This window comes from Anastrepha ludens, chromosome 5, assembly GCF_028408465.1.
Source record: "Anastrepha ludens isolate Willacy chromosome 5, idAnaLude1.1, whole genome shotgun sequence".
NCBI lineage: Eukaryota > Metazoa > Arthropoda > Insecta > Diptera > Tephritidae > Anastrepha > Anastrepha ludens.
Window position 1 is genome coordinate 49,382,692 of NC_071501.1, and position 24,803 is coordinate 49,407,494.

Genomic DNA, 24,803 nt, shown 5'->3' on the forward strand with positions numbered 1-24,803 from the left:
TGGTCAGTTTAATCGACCCACTGAAGCGGCTATTCGAGCTATTGTGACTAAATTTAGAACCAAATTTATATTATTGGACATCAAACCACCCACACGCTTACGTAGAGTGCGAGCTGAAGAAAATATCGCAGCTGTATCGGCCAGTGTTAATGATGACCATCAATTATCGATTCGTCGATGTTCGCAGCAATTGGGCCTCTGTTACTCAACAACGTGGAAAATTTTGCGAAAGGATTTAGGTGTGAAGCCTTTCAAATACAGCTGGTGCAATAATTGAAGCCGAACGACCTACCGCAACGCAGAATTTTTGGTGAATGGGCTCTTGGAAAATTGGCCGAAGAGCCACTTTTTTATCGAAAAATTGTGTTCAGCGACAAAGCTCATTTTTGGATCAATGGGTACGTAAATAAGCAGAATTGTCGATTTTGGAGTGAAGATCAGCCAGAACAATTGCAAGAGCTACCAATGTATCCAGAAAAGGTCACAGTTTGGTGCGGTTTATGGGCTGGAGGTATCATTGGACCGTACTTCTTCAAAGATGCTGCGAATCGTAACGTAACTGTGAATGGTGAGCGCTACCGTGAATTGATATCCAACTTTTTTTTTGCCCAAAATGCAAGAGCTTGACTTGCATGACATGTAGTTTCAGCAAGATGGTGCCACATGCCAAACAGCACGCGTAACAATGGACTTGTTGAGAGGCGAGTTCGGTAAACAATTGGCCACCCTGATCGTGGCCTGTCAATTGGCCACCCAGATCGTGCGATATAACGCCTTTAGATTATTTTTTGTGGGGCTATGTTAAAGCTCATATCTATTCAGACAAGCCTTCTTAAATTAACGCATAGGAAGACAACATTGAATCATTTATATGTGAGATACCGGCCGAAACATTGGAAAGTGTATGCCAAAATTGGCATGAAATAATCTTCAAACATTAATTTATATGGTCATACTATCGATTTAAATAAAAATGTCATGAATTTTTCTGAATTTTACGTTTGTTTTTTTGAAAAGCTTTCCTATAGCTCTTAAAAAATCACCCTTTATATACATATATGTGCAGCTTAATCCAACAATAATTGATTATGGAAGAAACACCTCAAAGCAGATGGAAATGGTCGGCTGTTTCGAAAAATCTGACGATGCCGCTACTATACCATTAGAAACTGGCTATTTTAAGAGCCATTTCTGAGTGCTACACAACACTTTGTTTGCCTGAAGTTTTCAGAGAATTAAGGAAAACCAACCGCCGAAAACGGGCCATCCTACAACATGGCAATGGAGTTCTCACGTATCGGCTCATACAAGGGAGTTTTGAGCACTTAGAAGATCAATTAATAGGTCATGCGCCGTACTTTGGCACCTAATAATTTATTTTTATTGCCAAACATCACAAATAAAATGCGAGCTCAACGCCTGAAGAAACTGTTGAAGCATTTGAACAGCTCATTGTGGAGGTATTCACTTTGAGTGGCAAAAGTGGTTTGAAAATTGGGTCAAGCGAATGCAGAAGTGGACTTTCAGGGAGAATATTTTGAAAAACAATAAAGTCATTTTCATTCTTACTTTACAGTGTTTTCATTATTGGGCGCAAAATATTAAGGACAATGATCGTATTTCTGTCAATTATATTACATTCACTCTCAAGTCAGCCATTGCAGATTTGTACAATGGGTGCCGAAAAAAAGCCAAATATTTGAAATTCGAAAAAAAAAATTTCATTTTCTTTATTCTTGAATCTTTTTTCTATAAGAAACTATATTAACACCAAGTTATCGAATTTTATGTGTGATAAAAATGTTTCCATATTTCACAATGAAATTTAAATACATTTAATGAACAGTTCTTATTTGTATTTTACAACCGGAGATCTATTGCAATGCAATTATTTTATGTGATATGTAGATATGTACATAAGCGGCCTCAATAGCCGAATGGTTGACTACCATTCGGGAGTGCGACTACCATTCGGGAGTGCGACTACCATTCTTCGTGCAATTATAGAAAAGTTTTTTTCTAATAGCGATCGCCCTTCGGCATGCAATAGCAAACCTCCGAGTGCATTTCTGCCATAAAAAAGCTCCTCATAAAAAACCATTTGTCGTTCGGAGTCGGCCATGTAGGTCCCTCCATTTGTGGAAAAAAATCAAGACACACATTACAAATAGGAGGAGGAGCTCGGCCAAATACCTAATGTGCATACTCGTACAAACTATATATGAATCCTAATATTAATTTAAATATTTTGTAATCATTACATAATACATGCTTAAGAGAATAAAAATAAAATAAATTTGAACAAAATACATGAAATAACTTGGAATAAGTTAATAAATATATGTACATTATATGTAATATGTGTGGCATTCAAATCGATTGCGAAGGCGGTCGACGATTTTTCATGCAAAAGATTTGCGCATTTAACGTGACTAATGTTTACCAGGCGTGCTATCCTTAGCATATTTGTTGCCCGTGATGCTCTAACCTTCATGTCTATCTGCAACACCATAACTTCAGTAAATTTGTACAACAGTTGATATCAATTGTACTTCCCGCATTGGCATTTCAATGCAGTTCGACTTCGCCACCTTTTAGGTCATTGAAGGCATTGTTGGATCCAACATCCACATCTACTTCATCCACTGCCATTTTCACTACTAAACTAAATTTTCCACATCGTTAATTTATATTAATATGATTTTTGTGTCACATCAACCACTGACAGCATCACAAGCGCCACCATCAACACAACTACACCTACACACACAAACGACCGACCAGCCAAACGGCCTTCTTTAATGCCACAGACGCTGCAAATCGACACTAGCAAAGCCGACTTAGGTAGACGAAAGTAGGGGTTAGAGCTTTGTGTGTATGTTCATCGTCCAACTGCCAATGTGGTGGGGATGTGTCAAGCGCTTTACGAGAAAGCACAATGTCAACACTCCGCTGCTGTGGCAGGTTAGCAGACGCATGGGGCCAAGCTCGAAGACTGGCGCAAAACGCTGCTGACTGCTAGCTGCTTTGGGAGGTGGCTGAGTGGCGCGACCTATGGCGACGCAATGTTTATCTAAATTGTTATTTTTCACACTCACGCAGTTCAATGAATTCGGGAAATTACGTTTGGGACTTAGGTGCACAGCAGCGTCGCGCGCAGTTTTACCCTCCTCCACTCTATGCATACCGGAACAAAACAAGCACTCATCTAGGCGGATATATGCACATACGAGTATGTACATATATGCATGTATGTATATATGAGTATTTACGAATAGAAATACTTAAATATGTGCACACTTATGTACATTATTGCACGCACACTTCCATAAATATATTGAGCAACTGATTCCAAGCAAACAAACCCGTTTCCATTAGGTTTTTCAACACAATTCAAAGGATTTTCAATGCAGGATGAAATTTCAATCTCAGCGTTTTTTCTTGTAGCTCAATGCAATGCATTTATTTAAAGGTCGACTTTTCGCTTCGAACCAGCTCTAAAGTTAGAGTGACGATAAGTGCAGCTGCGACTAAACCCGGCAAATTAAACGAAATTTCAATTTCTGTGTGTGTTCGGGTCATTTAAGTTGTGATTTTGATTTAAAAAAAGGCAAAAAGATACTATTTCAATATTATAATGTTTAATAACCTTTAGGCCTAAAATATTCGATGTGGCTAAAACTTCCCGAAACCACTATTTTTTATTTTGTTTTTCCTATAAAACATGGAGGACTACAACTTAACTCAAGAAACATACCTTTATCGTCGTCATACGTGGAAATCACACCGATTTAGAAATCTCTAATCTCAAGCGAAAAAAAAAACCAATAAGGGCACTTGCGATGGAGCTTAATGTTTCTGAGGGTCTTATCCGTCGAGTTGTCCATGAAGATCTCTGGTAGAAATCCCACGTTATGCACAAAAGACAGTTTATACCGAAGCAAACAAGAGAACAGCGAGTAATCCGATCAAAACACCTTCTAAACAAAATTAAACACCCTGAAGCGCCTGAGAAATTATAATATAAATACAGTGTGCAAATGTATGTGTACACTATTTATTCTATCATTATTAGCTTTCCATTTATTCTCGCTTACTCTTCCTCTTATTTTTGTTTGTTTATTTTCTGTACTGAAGTAATGGTCCCCGGGAGTGCTCAATCTTGTATTCTATCATTTTTGATTTTTTGTGTTTCCTTTTCTCACAATAATGTCACATTCATTCCGCCCTGCGTCAAAGCTGTCAAATTTTCATTTTATTTTCTCAAACTTACCAGGGTGGGTGAGAGATTTCATCTGATTTTTGTTTATCTGTGTGGTTATATTTTATTATATTCAAGGTAAATATATACATATATTGTATATATTATAACGTGTGATCAGATTAGAGTTACTTTTTCCAATAGGATTTTTTGGACAGATCACGCATGAATACTGTCAAACTAAATACATTTTTGTTTCAGTATTCATTAAACATTTCGCCTTGTACTAGCACCTTGCTAATAGTATTCCTCAACGTGCAGAGAACCAGTTCAATCAGTTTCAACGGAACGCCAAGTTTTTGGAAACTGTGTTTGATTTGCTTTCTGTCTAGACTATCAAACGCTTGTATAAAATCTATAAATAGGCGGAATATAATATATCAATGTTATGCTCGAAAATTTTTTCAAAAACTTGGTTTACCAGGAAACCTTGATCAATTGTCGATCGATTGCTTCTAAAGCCACTCGTATTCATATATTATTTTATCAGCATAAACTTTGATACGCTCGTACACAATATTTGTGAACACTTTGAAACCAACGTTCAATAGCGATAATCCTCGATAATTTCGACATTCAGTCTTACTGTCCTTCTTATGTATAGTATTGGCACTATTACACTTCTTAGCCATTATGGTTTTTACAAGATAGTATATTTGCTTGTGCTCCATATTTTATGAGCTCTGCCGGGAATCCGTCTTCACCAACTGTTTGTATTGTTTTTTAAGTTATTTATTGTATGGATCTTCTCTTTCATTGTTATTACCATTATCATTACTACGAGTATGTCTTTCGTTGAGGAGTTCGGTGAAATGTTGTTTCCATCTTTCTATCACTTGTTGCTTGTCACTAATAATATTTCTATTCTTGTCCTTACAAACGTTGGTTCTTGGTTGGAAAGTCTTTATGTTTTGTCTGTCTTTTTATGTTTTGGTACATGGATCTGACATTTTTATTGGCGGAGTCTCTTTCAATTTGTTTAATCTGTTGTTTCATACATATATTTTTTTTTCTTTGTCCTTATAATCTTTTAGGCTTCTTTTATCTTATGTTATTGTAGTATGCAAGAAAGCTTGCTTTCGAACATCTTTCGACGTATGCTTTTCCCGCTTGCTGCTTTATAAAGGGTTTTCCAATAACAGGTGTTATGAATGAATGGATTGCGCTATGGAGAGATTATTAACGATTTTTTATGGCCGGAATTGGATGGTATTGATCTGGACAACGTTTATTTTCAACAAACGGCGCTACGTGCCACACAAGCAACGAAACCATTGATCTTTTACGGGACAAGTTTCCCGACCGTGTTATCTCTCGAAGAAGTGATCACAATTGATCACCGAGATCTTGTGATTTAACACCTTGTGACTTTTCTCTTAGGCTATCGAGGACATGAGGCAGCCACTTTGCAATTCGGTTAATGAAAGTTTCGTGATAAGGATATTGTCCTGTAAGCGTGGTCGTGGTGGTCAATTGCCTGATGTTATTTTCCACTATTAACCGCATACCTTCCTCTTTATAATGAAATAAACATCCGATCATTTATATTAAAAAATAGCATTTTTCTTTGAATATCAAACACCTCTTATTGGAAAACCCTTTATTTTTTGGTTTTCGGCAATCCTCATCGTACCATTCATATGTTTCCGATCTCCTTGCTCCGATTGTGTTCTTTGCACTGTTAATAATAAGATTTTTTAGTTCGTTCCAGTGTTCATCGATACTTACTTCGCTTCTTTCATTTGGCTCGTTATACATATGTATGTATACTCGTATAAATACTTTTATAAAGGAAAATAAAAATGCATGAGATCATGAAAAGTAGGACTTTCCTGGCAGACATTTTTTTAGGACAGATACTAACAAAGGGACGGTGCCCGAGAAAAAGAAAGCGAAACCCTACCCTTACCTTTGTGAATAGATAATTAGAGTAAGAAGTTTACATTGAGAAAAACTTAACGTCTATCTAAAAAAAATTAAAGTTGGTATAAAAAATATTATGATCGACAAAGTATTGTTCCCATCACTTCTCTTGATAAAATCAATCGTGCGGCTGGGGTGCTTTTCACGAGATAACATCCCATTCTAAGCGAAAATTCGTCCAACAAAATGTTGGCAATCTGTACAGAAGTGCAAAATTCAGTCCGAACCGAGCTTTATATCCCCACACCATATAAAGCAAATGTAATTTAAGACCGACGCGCGAAAATTTAGTCTTAGTATATAAAAACTGGGCGAGAGTTTTGTCCGATTTCAATTATATTTAAATCGGCTCTGTCAACCCAAAAGCGGTCGTAGTTCTGCCCATTTTTCAAAGTTTTAGCTACGTCAACATTGTTTTAGACAATGAGTAATGTGTGCTCCAGGTTTCATTGAAATATAATATACTACATACATACATATTAGGGTGCTCGCAGTTCTAGGATATCTCGTGCGATAACTGCGAGGCTGATGAGCTGGCCAGAGAAGGAACCTTTGAGGGCCACCTACGGTCTGCTCCTAGAAAGGTGAACTTCGCGTCAACTAAGCGAGCGCTGGGCAAGTACACTAACTAGTAAGTTCGCGAAATCTTTCTGGCCATACATATGTATGTATGTGAATCGGAGGCGCTCGAGGCATCTTCTGAGGCTAACAAAATCTTAGCTCTCACATTTCGTGGGTGAGCTGTTCGCAAAGGATGCATGCTGTGAAACTCGGCATTATTTCGAGTATTTTTTTATTAGATGTGTGGAGGATGAGGTGGAGTCATCTTAGTAACTTCTCCTTAGCTGCCCTGCTTTCAAAGCGCTAAGATTTAGGTATCTTGGCTGCCATTTCTTTGCTTCTCCTGCTGATAGAGCAGATCTTTATATTAAAAAAGAGGTTGTCTGTAAAGTCGGTTTACTGACGATAGTTTAACGTGACAACGTCATAAGAAAATATTGATGGAATGGTTGCAATTTTCAAAACAAAATTTTAATTTTATTTGTTTGATAGATATTTTGTATGGATATAGAGGAGGAGGTAAATGGAATCGCAATGGAATAGTTCAAGTTACATTTACACAAACGTGAAAAATGACGAAACATTTATCAAATTCATGAAAGATATCTTCAATTTCGATTGTGCATCAGACGTTAATAAGTCAACAACACTAAGAGGCATCATCATCGATTTGACTTTCTCAAGACACATTACACTTGAAACACTCCCTTTCATTTCCTATTTTTCCTATCATCGTTTATTCTCAACAGAGAATTGGTTCATTACCATGCACACAGGAAGAAGGCATATGCAAATACAAGTATGTGAATTTATATACAAATGCGCATATACATACATATACATACATATATATGCTCACTCAAGTAGGACAGAGCCAGATGTCGAACGTTGCCGAACGCGGGGGCCGATTGTGCGCGCTCTCGCTTGCAGTTCAAGCACATTAGCTTACATTTGCTTGCGTACGGAATAGATTCGTATATTTGATATGTCCATATGATTTGTATGCATCTTTACATATAGATTTGTTCTTTTTGAAAATTGCGCGAAATTGTATATGTATATGCATGTTTATATACATATATTAGTATACAACATATCTTATAAGGTATGTGGTAAATATTATAAAATAATAATAATAATATTAAAACAACAGGTATTATTAACAAACTTGGTTTTATTTTAAATTCTTCAAGTGAATCAAATTAATAATAATCAATAAGAAGGCATATGCAAATACAAATACGTGAATTTATATATGTACATATGCGCATATACATACATACATATATACGCTCACTTAAGTAGGAGAGAGCAAGATGTCGAACGTTGCCGTTCGTTTGCTTTGTCGTTCGTTCCGCGCTTTCGCTTGCAGTTCATTCAATGCAATGAGCAAGGTAACGGCAATGAGCAAGGTACCGACATATGAGCAAGGTAACACTAATGAGCAAGGTAACGACACATTTTTCCGTGCGTGCAGCCTGTTAAATCGAATTATAAGACGTTATCACGTCAAAACCTGCCCGGCTTCATCAGCAGCATGAAATGGTTAACACAACCGTAACTCACTAATCGTTCGGTCCTCATCCACAATTAATCAATCTCCCATCCTCTCCCTACTAAATCGACTCCTCTCATCATCACGATGTAGAGAATAAAGAAAACTGTTTCTTAGTTATTAGAGAATTTCGCAACGGAGTGACGTCACTGCAAAGAACTTCTGTTTACATGTTACTTTTCTGTGAATATTCAGTGAATGCCTTGGTAAATATTTGATATAATAAAACCTCCAAATGCAGTATTTTTGGTTTTCTGTCGATGACACCGCAAGAAAGATGGTAGAGTTCTGCCTGCACGCAAGCCATTTAACTTAAGCTCGATCGTAATTAGCATGAAGCACTTTACGGGCAACGATTATCCAAATCTTGTCCAGAACAACGTGGCTAAGTACTTTATGCAATATTTTATTTAATAAAGCACTTGCCAAACACCTCTTACTTAATGGCGGTGCCGTGCCAACAATTTAAAATTGTGTATGTGTCCTGTTTGACGCATTCAACACGAATGTAGTTGACAGCAATTTGAAAGCGTCAAAGAAAAAAATTATAAAAATATTAAATTCAAAGAAAAAAATGCTTAATGTAGGAAAACTGATAGAAAACGTTTGAAATAGTCCTATTTTACATGACAAAACAATAAAATACAAAAAACAAAAATAAAAAGTGATAATTGTAAATACGATTTCAAAGCAGGAGAATCGCGAAAGTGTGCGCACGTTTGCGGAATCGAAGCAAGTCAACCGCGGTCAGCAATTCGCAACGTCCAATTCGCATTAAGGTGTGATTTGCTTTAACGTATAAACAGAATTAAAACGCTGAGCGAACTTCGGCGAACGAGAGTCAAAATTAAAGCACACTGCCGTAAATGAGATTACACATATGTATATACAAAACGATAACGAATTTCGTCTGACGAAATGATACATGACAATTAAATCTTTGATAATTTGAATGGTGATTCCGTTTTACTGGGCGACATGTTGAGATGGATATCACCCTACGCCATTGCTCCGCTTGACGAAGTTCGCTAAGCGATTTGATTACCGCAAGGAACATAGAACAAGATTACGCCTCAAGGTACATAAAATAAACAAACAAGACGAAGAAGAAGAGAAAGTAAGTGGAAAGCCGGGACTTACAGAATAAATAATGCATGTATACATTAGCGCCTGCATGCATTTGCATATAAAGATTTGTTTATTTTCTGTGCTGACGTCACTCAATTGTCAAATTCGTCAAGAATAAAGTAATGGTTTTCGGAAGGAACCTCCTTCTTTATTCTCTACATCGTTCTATTACTCTGTGAACAGTTGCTTTGAAAAACAGCCTATTCATTTTATTTTAGGAATTTCACACAGACTGGAATTAATTCTGTTTGGGCTGCCACATTTTTAGTTGCTGCCCATCAGTTGAATGAAATAAAAGGGAGGAGTAAAAATAGGCGTAATGAGGTAGAAAATTTAAAATTTTTTTCAAAAATCGTAGCCAAATTTACATTTAACGTATACACAGTTCCATTTTAAAGTTTCTATGTTGTAACTTTAGAGACATAGTACAGTTGAAGTGGGAGTATCATTTTACGAGTTTTTTTTACCTGTAGGTTTGAACTGGATTTGAGGTTAACTAATCCAGAACTAACTCAAACCTCCAACGTTAGAAAACCATAGCGTTGTCAACAATAAGGAAATTTTTCTTTGTATGAAAATAGGACGGTTTCTCAAATTAAGAAAAAGTAACTATTATTACATTTTCGAAAATGTGTAACAAAAATAATAAATGCTTCAAATGGAAACTGCTAGAAACACATTATTTACGTCATATCCAGCGACTAGTGCGATAGTTTTGCCTTTTTGTTAAAAAAGGCCCGAAATACGCACGGCATACAGAAAACTAAACGTGGCGTCTCACGAAACCGGCGAAATGGCTGACCGGCTGACATCATGAGTTATAATAATACAAAACAAACAAAAATAAGAGAAACCAATTGTTTGTAAATATTCGTGAATGGCTTATTAATGTTGTGATTTGAAGATTTAATTAATCAAATTAATGAAAACGAAAAGCGGGAAAAGCCGTAGCAAGAAAGTGTGTGTGTGGGTGTGCGTGTGTATAATTTGTTGTGTTTGGCGGCTTTCTCTTACTCTAGCTCTTCACAAACAAGAATTCGGAAGACGCAATCTTGCATTCCATCTTTCTAAGAAATCTTCTATATGAATTCGCCATATACGCCTTGGATTTCGCCTTATTTACAGTATTTTGCTCATCACTAACAAAACAAACAAAATAAAGTAAATTCATTTGGCGATTGAGATGGAAAATGACAAATAAGAAAGTTTGCGCCTGTAGTTTTAATATTTAATAAATATTACAAAAAACTGAAAAATTAAGCCCGGCTGGAATCAATTTGTTGGTCAGGTGTCGACTGAACTCTAAACATGATTCTGGTTAGTGAAAGAATTTAATTCTTTAGAACAGAGTGCTCCAGATCTTTGACCTGGCTAAGAATTCGTGAAACGGATCACTTTTCTCCCAATATAAAGCGAAATAGAAAGCAATTAGATTTTGAACACTTTTTATTAAGACGAAATTTCATCAAAATACTTAATTTCCCTTCTGCAGGCATTTAAAAAAAACTGAATCAGAAACCTTTCGTTATAGACAACTTTCGCAATTTTCTTAATATTCTTTTTTTTAACATTTTTTAAAATTTATTAGGTCAAAACGAACTCTAAAAACAAGCATTACTTTCTATTTCACTTTATGTCGGGAAAAGCAATCCGTTTCACGAATTCTTAGCCGTCTACAAGGCACCAATTTTTCGTGTGTCTATTGCCTTTCTTCATTATCTTATTATTACGAGCATTAGCAACAGAGTATCAAGCAAGCAGAGAACGTAAATTCATAGAGAAGGCTCAGGAACGAATGGGCAGGTTAAATGTCAAAACACATCAAAACGAGGGTAGGAAGTTAACAGTAGAGAGTTAACATAGCGGAGCGTAGTCAACATAGCGGAGCGTAGTCAACAGAAATAAATATAGCGTTTGCATTGAAATGTAAAATGCCATGATTTGATGTTAGGGAAAAGAAAATAACAGCAGACTTGTACATTTTTCTTTCATGCTTATTTGCCGTCGGCATTTTGCATGCGCAAATGGATTATTTCTTGTGAGATGAATAAATTAATTCTAAGTAACGCAATAGCACCGTAGGCCTAAGTAGCTAGAGTGCTCTATCAGTTAGTGTTATATTTCATATTTCTCTAATAAATAATATTAATAATAATTCTAAGTATATGCATGCACGAATATGAAATTTTAAGTATCTCATTGACTAAATTGTATTGAATTTAGGTCTATTATCAAAATTATTCAAATATCATAACACAAAAAATAACTTTGTAAACCATTCATTTACATCAAGGTTTATTATTCAGTAAAGTGTTGAATTAATATAACATCTACCATCCATATTCATGTGGGCAGAAAAAAACATGACTTGCCTCAAAAGCCAGGTCATACACCTATCATACACATCTGCATATAAAGAATTCAAAGCAAATAGACAAACGTATGCAAACATATTTCTAATATACATATGTATGTATGTATGTATGCAAAAATCACATTTATTTTTCATGCTTATTTCCCGTAGGCATTTTGCATGCGCAAATGGATTATTTCTTGTGAGATGAATAAATTAATTCTAAGTATATGCATGCATGAATGTGAAATTTTAAGTATCTAATTAACTAAATTGTATTGATATTAAGTGCATTATCAAAATAATTTCAAAATATTCACATAAAAAATTGGCTTTGTAAACCATTCAATTACATCAACGGTTATTATTCAACAATATGTGCCCTTTTTAAATTTTTATATCCATATGTATGTATATTCATATACTACAAAGTGTTGAATATATTATATATACCATCTACCATCCATATTCATGTGGGCAGAAAAAAATCTTGACCTGCCTCAAAACACAGCTCATATGTATCTACATATAAAAAATTCAAAAGCAAATAGACAAACGTATGCAAACATATTCCTAACATATGCAAAAAAACTCTTCTAAACGGTATTCGCGTACATATACATATGTATGTATGTATGCATATACATATGAATACATATGTTGGGACAATGTACATATGTACGTAAAAGTTCTAAGCAAAACAATGAATATTCGTATATACATATAACCGCACATACTTACTTTATGCCTCTACATGTGTATGCTTCCAAAACTAAAATTCTAAGCCTAGCGACTACAAGAACAAAATGCAGTCTTATGCGCAGGCGTAGCGGCCATCATTCTAGTTGACATAGCGCTGAACAGTCGCGGCGGCGCCGAACAGTTTCAATTCTTGTACTGTACAACAAAACTCATCATCAAAAAATTCATTGATAAATTCGAGCTCATAGTTCTAAGAGCAAGTACTTTCATTCATAAAACGAGCCGCCCATATGCCAATTTTCTCGACAATTCGAAAATAGTCAATATTGGAATATTTCGCGTTGAATTATTTGCCAATATTTGGCAAATCTTGAATTTTTGTCAAGTCGAGTGGCCGCGGCTCCGTACATATGTATGCATCAATATATGTATGTAAATATGTGTTCTAAATTCTCGACAGCAATAGCAAATCGAAATATTTTTTCTGTCGCAAGTGCTCGCAGACTCATATGTACATATGTATGGCTATGGAAGTTTGTATGCATGTATTTATGTATATGCGTGTTTGCTTTTGCACGTCCATATGAACGATTTTTCATATGCAGATATTCATTTGATTTTGCTGAACGAATATATTGCTTTTGTAGGGAAATCCTGTCGAATTAAATTATTGTCGTGATTAAGTGAAAATTGTAGTGGTTTAAAAATCTAGGCTCAGGTGCTACCTGAAAAATAAGATAAAAGGAAAACCTGAAAGATAGAGAAAAATCTGAAAGTCGGAGAAAACCCCGAAAAATAAAATGTTACTCATTACAATTTGATGTAACTCTGTACCATTAAAACCATTTTTGGAAATATAGTAGGAAAATACATACTTCCACTTAGAGCACAACCCTTTAACCATAAAAAAACAACATTTGTTCCCTATTCTGCTTAGACGTTGACCTTCCCCATGGTCCACAAACCCATCAATTATATCCCTACTTTTATTATAAGTAAGATCCGGCTTGATGCTAATTTCATCAAATAATAAAATGCATATGCGTTCTGTGCCGGACATTTTGCTAGCAATTTTGCTTAAATTGTTAACGACATTGGCATTGAAACCTGGAACAACATACCTGATGGGGCGCCAACGCAAAAGCGATGATTTGTGTGGTAAACAAAAACCTACATCGTTACGCATAAAAGTATATGCTTTAGTGGACATATAGTTCAAATTTTGAGCCAATGTCTTTTCGTCCTCATTATACCAGCCTTTTTTGGTACTGACGATCATTTTTGCAAAAGTTGCTACAACTTTCTTCCGCAATTATTGCACGTTTCAACAACTCAGAATATTTATTTTTTAGGTCATTATTTTCTTTTTCAAGCTCCTCAATACGTTTATTGAATTTGACCGCGTTGCTCTGATAATAGCGAGCAGACTGAGCAAACCGTTCGCGAGTGATTGTGGTTTCTAAGTCCACGCAGATCTGATTACTATAACTAGCCTGCCTGTTTTCCTCTAATATCGAATATTTCTCAAACTCTTCCAGAGTTAAATCTTCTTCTACTTGCTTAACTACCCTACAATAAGTTGCAGTGACGGGTGGGCAAGCCCAATCAGAGGCAGCACTAGGCGAGCGACTTCTATTTACTGGCTCTAAATTGAAGCAAGGAAAAGCCCCTTTCAAGAGTTTATATTTTGTAACCAATGTGGGTTCAAAATGGCGTTGGCAAATAAAAACCCTGTCAGTGCTTGACACTTGCACGTTGCAAGCCAAGGCCCAATTCTTACGGGTCTCTTCGTCCCTAGGAAACGCAAAAAGTATAACTTTATCCTTAGGCACGCAGCTCTCGATACATCAGCTCCTTTTTTTCGGTCCAGTTGTTCGGTGGGACATCATCATAGCCTAATTAAAGTTTTTATTTTAATATTTACAAAATTTAAATTGAGGTATATTCATTATAATCATATACATATATAAAACAAGAAACCGCACCCTCCGGGGATTTATAGTTTTCAAGTAATTAATTGTTAAAATTGTGTAATTTAGCGAAAGGATATTGTTGTTTTGAATACAAGTATAAAAACCAGTAAAAATGCGTTTGTGACCATATATTTTATGAATTGAAGTGAAATTTAGAACAACATACATACATAGTTGTATTATGTACCAATTTATAAGTGTATTGTATTAAAATGCGTGTAAATATTGAAAGATATAAAAGTTGTTCATGAGCCACTCCCTTACATCTCAACCAAGTTTCATTAAATAAATCATTATACTTGGCTTCAAATTACCCATACGGCATTATCCTACACCCGATCCTTTAAATTCAAAAGTTTTTTATAAATATGTAAATAAAATAATGAGAATGTGCGCATTCAAGTTCAATTGGTTACAAGCAATCATAAGAGCTTTTCAATATTTGGCGCAATTTTCATATATGTACATACATATGTACATATATACATTTATCTAATCAAAATCAAATCTAATGCAATCATACATTTTTTCCAATATTTGGCGCAATTTTCATATATGTAAACCTAAAATAAATATGTCCTTTGCTAATATATGTATATAAACATCCATACATAAAATTTCGCACAATTTTCATAACTTAATTACATACAAATGTCCTAAATTACGCGCAATTTTTATAAAAAAACCAAAAAGAACAAATCTGTAAACATGCATACAAATCATATGGACATATCAAATGAACAAATCTGTTCTGTACGCAAGCAAATGTAAGCTAATGTAAACTACATTTTTTCACACTTGCGTATCACTCTCTCCCTCTCATTTCTCTCCGGCAGCCATATTAATTAATTTCCTACTGTTAACTTGTGCTTTCCTACCCATATTTTGTTAGGAGGAACGGGCCGGGACTGCGCCTTCTCTATGAATTTACGTTCTCTGAAGCAAGTAGCATTGCTTCAGTGAGAAGGCGCAGTCCCGGCCCGTTCCTCCTAACAAAATATGGGTAGGAAAGCACAAGTTAACAGTAGGAAATTAATTAATATGGCTGCCGGAGAGAAATGAGAGGGAGAGAGTGATACGCAAGTGTGAAAAAATGTAGTTTACATTAGCTAACATTTGCTTGCGTACAGAACAGATTTGTTCATTTGATATGTCCATATGATTTGTATGCATGTTTACAGATTTGTTCTTTTTGGTTTTTTTTATAAAAATTGCGCGTAATTTAGGACATATGTATGTAATTAAGTTATGAAAATTGCGCGAAATTTTATGTATGCATGTTTAAATACATATATTAGCAAAGGACATATTTATTTTAGGTTTACATATATGAAAATTGCGACAAATATTGGAAAAAATGTATGATTGCATTAGATTTGATTTTGATTAGATAAATGTATATACATATGTACATATATGAAAATTGCGCCAAATATTGAAAAGCTCTTATGAATGCTTGTAACCAATTGAACTTGAATGCGCACATTCTCATTATTTTATTTACATATTTTATTTACATATTTATAAAAAACTTTTAAATTTAAAGGATCGGGTGTAGGATAATGCCGTATGGGTAATTTGAAGCCAAGTATAATGATTTATTTAATGAAACTTGGTTGAGATGTAAGGGAGTGGCTCATGAACAACTTTTATATCTTTCAATATTTACACGCATTTTAATACAATACACTTATAAATTGGTACATAATACAACTATGTATGTATGTTGTTCTAAATTTCACTTCAATTCATAAAATATATGGTCACAAACGCATTTTTACTGGTTTTTATACTTGTATTCAAAACAACAATATCCTTTCGCTAAATTACACAATTTTAACAATTAATTACTTGAAAACTATAAATCCCCGGAGGGTGCGGTTTCTTGTTTTATATATGTATATGATTATACTGAATATACCTCAATTTAAATTTTGTAAAAATTAAAATAAAAACTTTAATTAGGCTATGATGATGTCCCACCGAACAAGTGGACCGAAAAAAAGAAAAAAAGGAGCTGATGTATCGAGAGCTGCGTGCCTAAGGATAAAGTTATACTTTTTGCGTTTCCTAGGGACGAAGAGACCCGTAAGAATCGGGCCTTGGCTTGCAACGTGCAAGTGTCAAGCACTGACAGGGTTTTTATTTGCCAACGCCATTTTGAACCCACATTGGTTACAAAATATAAACTCTTGAAAGGGGCTTTTCCTTGCTTCAATTTAGAGCCAGTAAATAGAAGTCGCTCGCCTAGTGCTGCCTCTGATTGGGCTTGCCCGCCCGTCACTGCAACTTATTGTAGGGTAGTTAAGCAAGTAGAAGAAGATTTAACTCTGGAAGAGTTTGAGAAATATTCGATATTAGAGGAAAACAGGCAGGCTAGTTATAGTAATCAGATCTGCGTGGACTTAGAAACCACAATCACTCGCGAACGGTTTGCTCAGTCTGCTCGCTATTATCAGAGCAACGCGGTCAAATTCAATAAACGTATTGAGGAGCTTGAAAAAGAAAATAATGACCTAAAAAATAAATATTCTGAGTTGTTGAAACGTGCAATAATTGCGGAAGAAAGTTGTATCAACTTTTGCAAAAATGATCGTCAGTACCAAAAAAGGTTGGTATAATGAGGACGAAAAGACATTGGCTCAAAATTTGAACTATATGTCCACTAAAGCATATACTTTTATGCGTGACGATCTAGGTTTTTGTTTACCACACAAATCATCGCTTTTGCGTTGGCGCCCCATCAGGTATGTTGTTCCAGGTTTCAATGCCAATGTCGTTAACAATTTAAGCAAAATTGCTAGCAAAATGTCCGGCACAGAACGCATATGCATTTTATTATTTGATGAAATTAGCATCAAGCCGGATCTTACTTATAATAAAAGTAGGGATATAATTGATGGGTTTGTGGACCATGGGGAAGGTCAACGTCAAAGCAGAATAGGGAACAAATGTTGTTTTTTTATGGTTAAAGGGTTGTGCTCTAAGTGGAAGTATGTATTTTCCTACTATATTTCCAAAAATGGTTTTAATGGTACAGAGTTACATCAAATTGTAATGAGTAACATTTTATTTTTCAGGGTTTTCTCCGTCTTTCAGATTTTTCTCTATCTTTCAGGTTTTCCTTTTATCTTATTTTTCAGGTAGCACCTGAGCCTAGATTTTTAAACCACTACAATTTTCACTTAATCACGACAATAATTTAATTCGACAGGATTTCCTTACAAAATCAATATATTCGTTCAGCTAAATCAAATGAATATCTGCATATGAAAAATCGTTCATATGGACGTGCAAAAGCAAACACGCATATACATAAATACATGCCTACGAACTTCCATAGACATACATACATATGAGGCTGCGAGCACTTGCGACAGAAAAAATATTTCGATTTGCTATTGCTGTCGAGAATTGAGAACACATATTTACATACATATATTGATGCATACATATGTACGGAGCCGCGGCCACTCGACTTGACAAAAATTCAAGATTTACCAAATATTGGCAAATAATTCAACGCGAAATATTCCAATATTGACTATTTTCGAATTGTCGCGAAAATTGGCATATGGGCGGCTCGTTTTATGAATGAAAGTACATACTTTGCTCGTAGAAATATGAGCTCGAACTTATCAATGAATTTGCTTTTGTTGTGTTTTTTAATATTTGAAACTGTTCAGCGCCGTCGCGGGTAAATAATCATGGCCGCAGCAGCTACGCCTAGGAATGCATTTTGTTCTTGTAGTCGCTAGGCTTAGAATTTTAGTTTTGGAAGCATACACATGTAAGGGCAAAAGTAAGTATGTACGGTTATATTATATGTATATACGAATATTCATTGTTTTGCTTAGAATAGAAACATTTACGTACATATGTACATTGTCCCAACATATGTATTCATATATGCATATATACATACATATGTTTATGTACGCGAATGCCGTTTAGATGAGTTTTTTTTGCATATGTTAGGAATATGTTTGCATACGTTTGTCTATTTGCTTTTGAATTTTTTATATGTATGTAGATACATATGAGCTGTGTTTTGAGGCAGGTCAAGATTTTTTTCTGCCCACATGAAATGGATGGTAGATGTTATATCTATTTAGTATATGAATATACATATTGTACATATGGATATAAAAATTTAAAAAGGACACATATTGTTGAATAATAACCGTTGATGCAAATGAATGGTTTACAAAGCCAATTTTTTATGTGAATATTTTGAAATTATTTTGATAATGCACTTAATATCAATACAATTTAGTTAATTAGATACTTAAAATTTCACATTCATGCATGCATATACTTAGAATTAATTTATTCATCTCACAAGAAATAATCCATTTGCGCATGCAAAATGCCTACGGGAAATAAGCATGAAAAATAAATGTGATTTTTGCATACATACATACATACATATGTATATTAGAAATATGTTTGCATACGTTTGTCTATTTGCTTTGAATTCTTTATATGCAGATGTGTATGATAGGTGTATGACCTGGCTTTTGAGGCAAGTCATGTTTTTTTCTGCCCACATGAATATGGATGGTAGATGTTATATTAATTCAACACTTTACTGAATAATAAACCTTGATGTAAATGAATGGTTTACAAAGTTATTTTTTGTGTTATGATATTTGAATAATTTTGATAATAGACCTAAATTCAATACAATTTAGTCAATGAGATACTTAAAATTTCATATTCGTGCATGCATATACTTAGAATTATTATTATTATTATTTATTAGAGAAATATGAAATATAACACTAACTGATAGAGCACTCTAGCTACTTAGGCCTACGGTGCTATTGCGTTACTTAGAATTAATTTATTCATCTCACAAGAAATAATCCATTTGCGCATGCAAAATGCCGACGGCAAATAAGCATGAAAGAAAAATGTACAAGTCTGCTGTTATTTTCTTTTCCCTAACATCAAATCATGGCATTTTACATTTCAATGCAAACGCTATATTTATTTCTGTTGACTACGCTCCGCTATGTTGACTACGCTCCGCTATGTTAACTCTCTTATGTTAATTTCCTACCCTCGTTTTGATGTGTTTTGACATTTAACCTGTCCATTCGTTCCTGCGCCTTCTCTATGAATTTACGTTCTCTGGTACAGGGTGCGGTACTCGAAGTTTAACCAACTTCAGGTCGTTCGTGCAGCTGATGCCCGTGCATCTGTTAGTTGGCTAAATAAATGACAGTCCAGAGTATTGTTAACAAACGCGCGGAAGCATTTTGCCAAGAGTAAAAGCGAAAAAAGAAAATCAGTAATGGATTTCAAATGTAATATTTAGTTGATTGCATTATATTTGGCTGGAAAATCACAACCAGCGATTGTTCGTGAGCTCGAGCACCCTAAAGTAAATAAAGTTTTTGTTTATCGCACCATTGCTCGTTACAATGATACTGGTAGCATTGCGAAACGTCATGGAGGTGGTCATCAAAAGACTGCAACGTCACGTGGAATGGTTCAAAAAGTAAAGAAGCGACTTGAGCGAAATCCCCGACGAAGTGCCAATAAAATGGCGAGAGAATTGAAAATATCTGACCATAGCATCCGCCGCATACTGAAAAATGATCTCAAAGTCAAGCCTTACAAGATTCAAAAGACGCATGATCTCACACCAAAGCAGCAACAAGTCAGACTTGAGAGGGGGAATGACTTGCTTCACTTGACCGAAAGCAATTAATTTCCGAACATTGTGTTTTCTGACGAGATATTTTTTTCAAACTGAGCAATTCGCAAACTCATCGGTTGGCCATCAGGAGACAGCACCCACCACAGATAATGGTTTGGGCCGCTGTAACCGCAGATGGGAGCTCTTCAATCGTTTTCAACGAGCCTGGCGTCAAGGTAAATGCGAAATATTATTGGGAAAGTATTCTGGAGGTTGCTCTGAAGTCGTGGGCAGACAAACATTTTGGTGGCAGAACATGCACGTTTCAACAGGACTCGGCACCGTCTCTCAAAGCTCGAGTGAACCAAGAGTGGCTAAATAACAACGTTCCGAACTTCATAACGTCCACACGATGGCTCTCAAATTCCCCAGATGTTGGATTATTGAGCCATTTGGGGCATTCTTAATTTTGTATTATTTTCACACATTTTTACCTTGCATTGAATAAAAGTAATTTTCCCAACTAAACGTATGGCCTTTTTAATTGGTTACACTTCGAGCTCCGGTCCCTTGTATGATTGATTGGCTCGATCACACCTTAAGATACTCGCATGATACTGGCATACTGTTTTATATTAAGCAGATTAAATATGAATATCGTAACATATTTAATTCAAAAGCAAACGCTGCACTTTCAACCACTTTTTCTTAAACTGATTCCTTTTAACTCTCTTCGCCATTTGATTCGACCCTAACAAGCCGACCGTTGTCAGTAGAGAATGACCGAAGATCGATTTATGACGCCGAATCAAACCGAACATCGGCCATTTTTAGACGAAACCGAACCGAATATTTTAAAGGGTGCAAATAGTAATAATAGCAATGATTTTTGCTTTTCAGTAAAAAAGCGCACCTTGTGCTTTAAGCCTCAGCCTCATTAGTTTTAGCTCATAACATTTAAAAAAATAACAAAAAAAAGTTTTAGTAAACATTTAATTGAATAATTCAATGTTGGAATGTAATGTCTCATTAACTTATCGGTATTTTCACCATCTACTGGTATGGAACCGCCTTGCGACATTGACCAATTGCCTACTAGGCACACTCGCTATAGGAGCAGATGGGCTTTGATACCAGTATTCATAATTTTTTTTTTTTGCAAAAACTAAAATTTGGAAAACTTTTCGAATACAAAAATATTAAGAAATGTTCGCACAAAGTTTGACCGAAACCGAACTGAAATATTATGGCCTAACATGGCCGAAGCCGATTTTCGGCCCATCTCTAGTTATCAGTATTACCTCGATGGTAATACGTAACAGTTTTACCGACCTTACCCCACATCTACATATTCTATAGATTATGTTAAAACATAAAAATTTCAGTTGGGGCAACGAATTTCACTTTTAAAACATATCTGTCTCACCAAATTTCTTACCATCACTGCTGATATCAGCTGTAATTTCGTAGTTTGACCACTAATTTTTCTCAAAATGAATTGAGTACTGGAGGTGGCGTCTTCCCAAAATAGTTACTTCATTTTTCGCGATTTTTACAAGACTGACGTCAGGTCTCTTACCATTACAAAACAAACAAAAGGAGGGGAAATTTCATGTTTGTGAGAATTCAGTGAATAGCTTGGTAATATTGTGATTTGTGAGATTTAAACTAATCAAATTATTGAAAACGAAGTGCTGCGAGTTAAATTGTGAATATTTATATATATATATATAATTGGCGCGTACACCCTTTTTGGGTGTTTGGCCGAGCTCCTCCTCCTATTTGTGGAGGGACCTACAGTTTCAAGCCGACTCCGCACTGTAGATATTTTTTATGAGGAGCTTTTTCATGACAGAAATACACTCAAAGGTTTGCCATTGCCTGCCGAGGTGCGGCCGCTATTAGAAAAAACTTTTTCTTAATTTTGTTGTTTCACCGAGATTCGAAACTACGTTCTCTCTGAATTCCGAATGGTAGTCACGCACCAACCCATTCGGCTATGGCGGCCGCACAAATGCATATGAAGCCTCCAAAAGCTGCTTTTTTGCAAATAATGCCGTGGCAAGAAAGCGTGTGTGTGCATAATTTCTGGAGTTTGGTTGTTGCTGTTTGTTTCTATTGTTTTCACCTACTCTTCCTCTTCACAAGTAAGTAATTCTACTTCCTTTTGTTTGTAAATTCAGCAGAAAGGGCCTGAGAGTACTGGCGGGTGTAATCACAGGGCACAACGTCTGTGGTCAGCATATGGCTGCCATGGGGTTCGAAGACAGCTCGATATGCCTATCCTGTCTTGAGAATGACGGTACTGGATCAGATTTAGGATATTGGATTGCGATATACTGAGTATGGATAAAGTTCATACTCTTCCTCTTCCGGATCTCTTAATATTCATCAATGAATCCAAGATTTGTGGGAGAGTGACCTCGAACTAATTTATCCATCTTACCACCCACTTTTTATCTTTCCTATCTTTATTCTTTCTACTGAAATCTATCCGGGTGTAGTACAATGGTTGTTGTTGTTGTTGTAGCAGCATAAACATTCCCCATATATATATGCGCCATTTGCATGCGCGAATCCAGCCAACTGATCTTCTTGGTGTCATTTTGAGAATGCAATGTTAAGACAGCAAGGTGCCCACATGAAGATGTTAAAACAAATTGAGTAGAAAGTGTAGATGTAGGGTGACCGAGGCTTAGATATACTACTACAACAATCATAAATGTGATTGTACCGAAAAGTTCTCAATTTGCAAGCCATTATTCGATATTGTCACTTATGGCTTAGAAATATGAATTTCCTCCAAGTCAAAGTTTCTTCCAAAAGTTCACTTTTCGAATTGAAAACCTACTATAAATACATATAGATAGTATGCAAAGGGTCTTTTTTAAAAGTGACGCCGAGATGTCAGTAGTTAATAATTCCTAGATAATACCATTTTTGTCACCTTTAACATTTGTCAAGTAGGCAAATGCACAATTTTACACGACATAGAACAACGCCTTAAAATTGTTGAAACTTATTATGAAAATGGTCGATCTTTAACAACGACATATCGCGAAATTCGTGATTTTTTTGGTGAAGAAGGTTGGTGAAAAAGTTTGAAAAAAACTGGTTCTCTCGAGGATGGGCTTTTGTACTGGCAGACCAAAAACTAGACGTTCTATTGAGAATATTGCTGCTGCAGCGCCAAGTTTGTCTCACACAACCTTCAACATCGATGTTCTCAATAATTCGGCATTCATGAATCGACTGTTTGGCAAATTTTACCTGTAGGCGTCCACCTGACATGGACATTTAAATTATTTAATTTTTCACATATAATTGTTAAGAGCCCTTAACAGTAAGACCTGAAAAAATCTAAATTTTTACAACCTTTTATTTTAAGTAATTGAAAACACCATTATCCAAGAGGTCAATAGGTCATGGAGTGATTAAGGCACACGCGTAACAGCTAGGCTACTTTAACCGCAAATAATCTTTCAAGAGAAGATACTGACTTGTATAACCGGTCATTGGCTATTTGGCAGGCATTCCTTGAGATAAGGATTAGTTTTACCCATGAATATTCTAGAAGTTGTAGAGATGAGGAAGATGAAGAAATTGTTGTGCACTTCCTCTGCAATTGTCCTGCTTTAGCTAAAATCAGAGCAGGTTTTCTAGTTAGATAGTTTTTCCCAATTCTCTTACGGAACTGTCCGACATGGGTATTGGATCAATCCTGCGCTTTATAAGTGGTTTCACAAAGAAAAATAAATGAGGTTCCCATGTCGCACAGTGGTATCACAACGGACCTGTAAGGTCCAAGTGAGTTAGTCGTACATACCGACTACTAGCATAACCTAACCTATTTTTAAACAACATCTAATAGGCGCATCTTTCGAAATACCCTTCACATATTTACATATCAGCAATCTAATTTTTCATATGTTTACTTATTTTTGCAGGCGAAACGCATCACAATGAAGTCCCTACTTGAATTGAACGACGACTGCCTTATTGAAATATTTCAATACCTTAGCCTTGTGGAAAGCTTCAATGTAATCGATGTGCGAAATCATCGACTCACAGACATTGCACGGCAAAGAATCGCAACATTCAAGGAGTTAAATATTCAAATACGCGAATTTCCAAATTTCACATCGAAGCAGTTACAAATAATTGGTGGAAGTTTGCGCAGTCTTACTATGAGTGCCGGTTATTCAATACCAACGCAAACAGTGCTAAATATAATAAAACCACTTTGCGAAGGTGCAGCCACAACCAATCAACTGCGAGAGTTTACTCTAAATTATGTATATTTTAATAAAGAAATTTGCCATTACATCGGAAATGTTGCGACAAAACTCCAAAAACTCAATTTAAGCTATTGCCAATTAACGGATGAACTTCTAACCGAATTACTGAAGAAATGCACTAATTTAAAAGAACTGCACGTTTTAGGGAATTACACACTGAACGGAAATTTTCTGCAAAATCTTTGTATACCTACATTGCGTCTAGTCAAGCTGGAACAGCATGCGGAGTGGAACTTCTCTCTTGAAGCATACAAAATTAAGAATCCAAATATTCAATTGATAACAATATGAGTTTGCCGAGTGCGTAAGGAATGTTATACCATTTAATATTTTCTCTTAACGAATTACTTTTATTCTATAAGTATGAAAAAATAATAAACAATCAAATAAGAAACACTCAAA

At 35.5% G+C, this 24,803-nt stretch overlaps 1 protein-coding gene across 1 annotated transcript; it reads left to right on the forward strand.

Annotated features, from left to right (window-relative positions):
* The first annotated feature begins 22,172 nt into the window (after positions 1 to 22,172).
* LOC128863083 (uncharacterized) lies at positions 22,173 to 24,798 on the forward strand. The gene is made up of 2 exons (XM_054102012.1): positions 22,173 to 22,250; positions 24,051 to 24,798. The coding sequence occupies exon 2, from the start codon at positions 24,066 to 24,068 to the stop codon at positions 24,690 to 24,692; it is 627 nt and encodes a 208-aa protein (XP_053957987.1). The 5' UTR covers positions 22,173 to 22,250; positions 24,051 to 24,065; the 3' UTR covers positions 24,693 to 24,798.
* The last annotated feature ends 5 nt before the right edge of the window (positions 24,799 to 24,803 follow it).

What these genes read in the sequence shown, in the direction of transcription:
- LOC128863083 (XM_054102012.1), top strand. Translation starts at nt 24,066, where the DNA reads ATGAAGTCCCTACTTGAATTGAACGACGACTGCCTTATTGAAATATTT.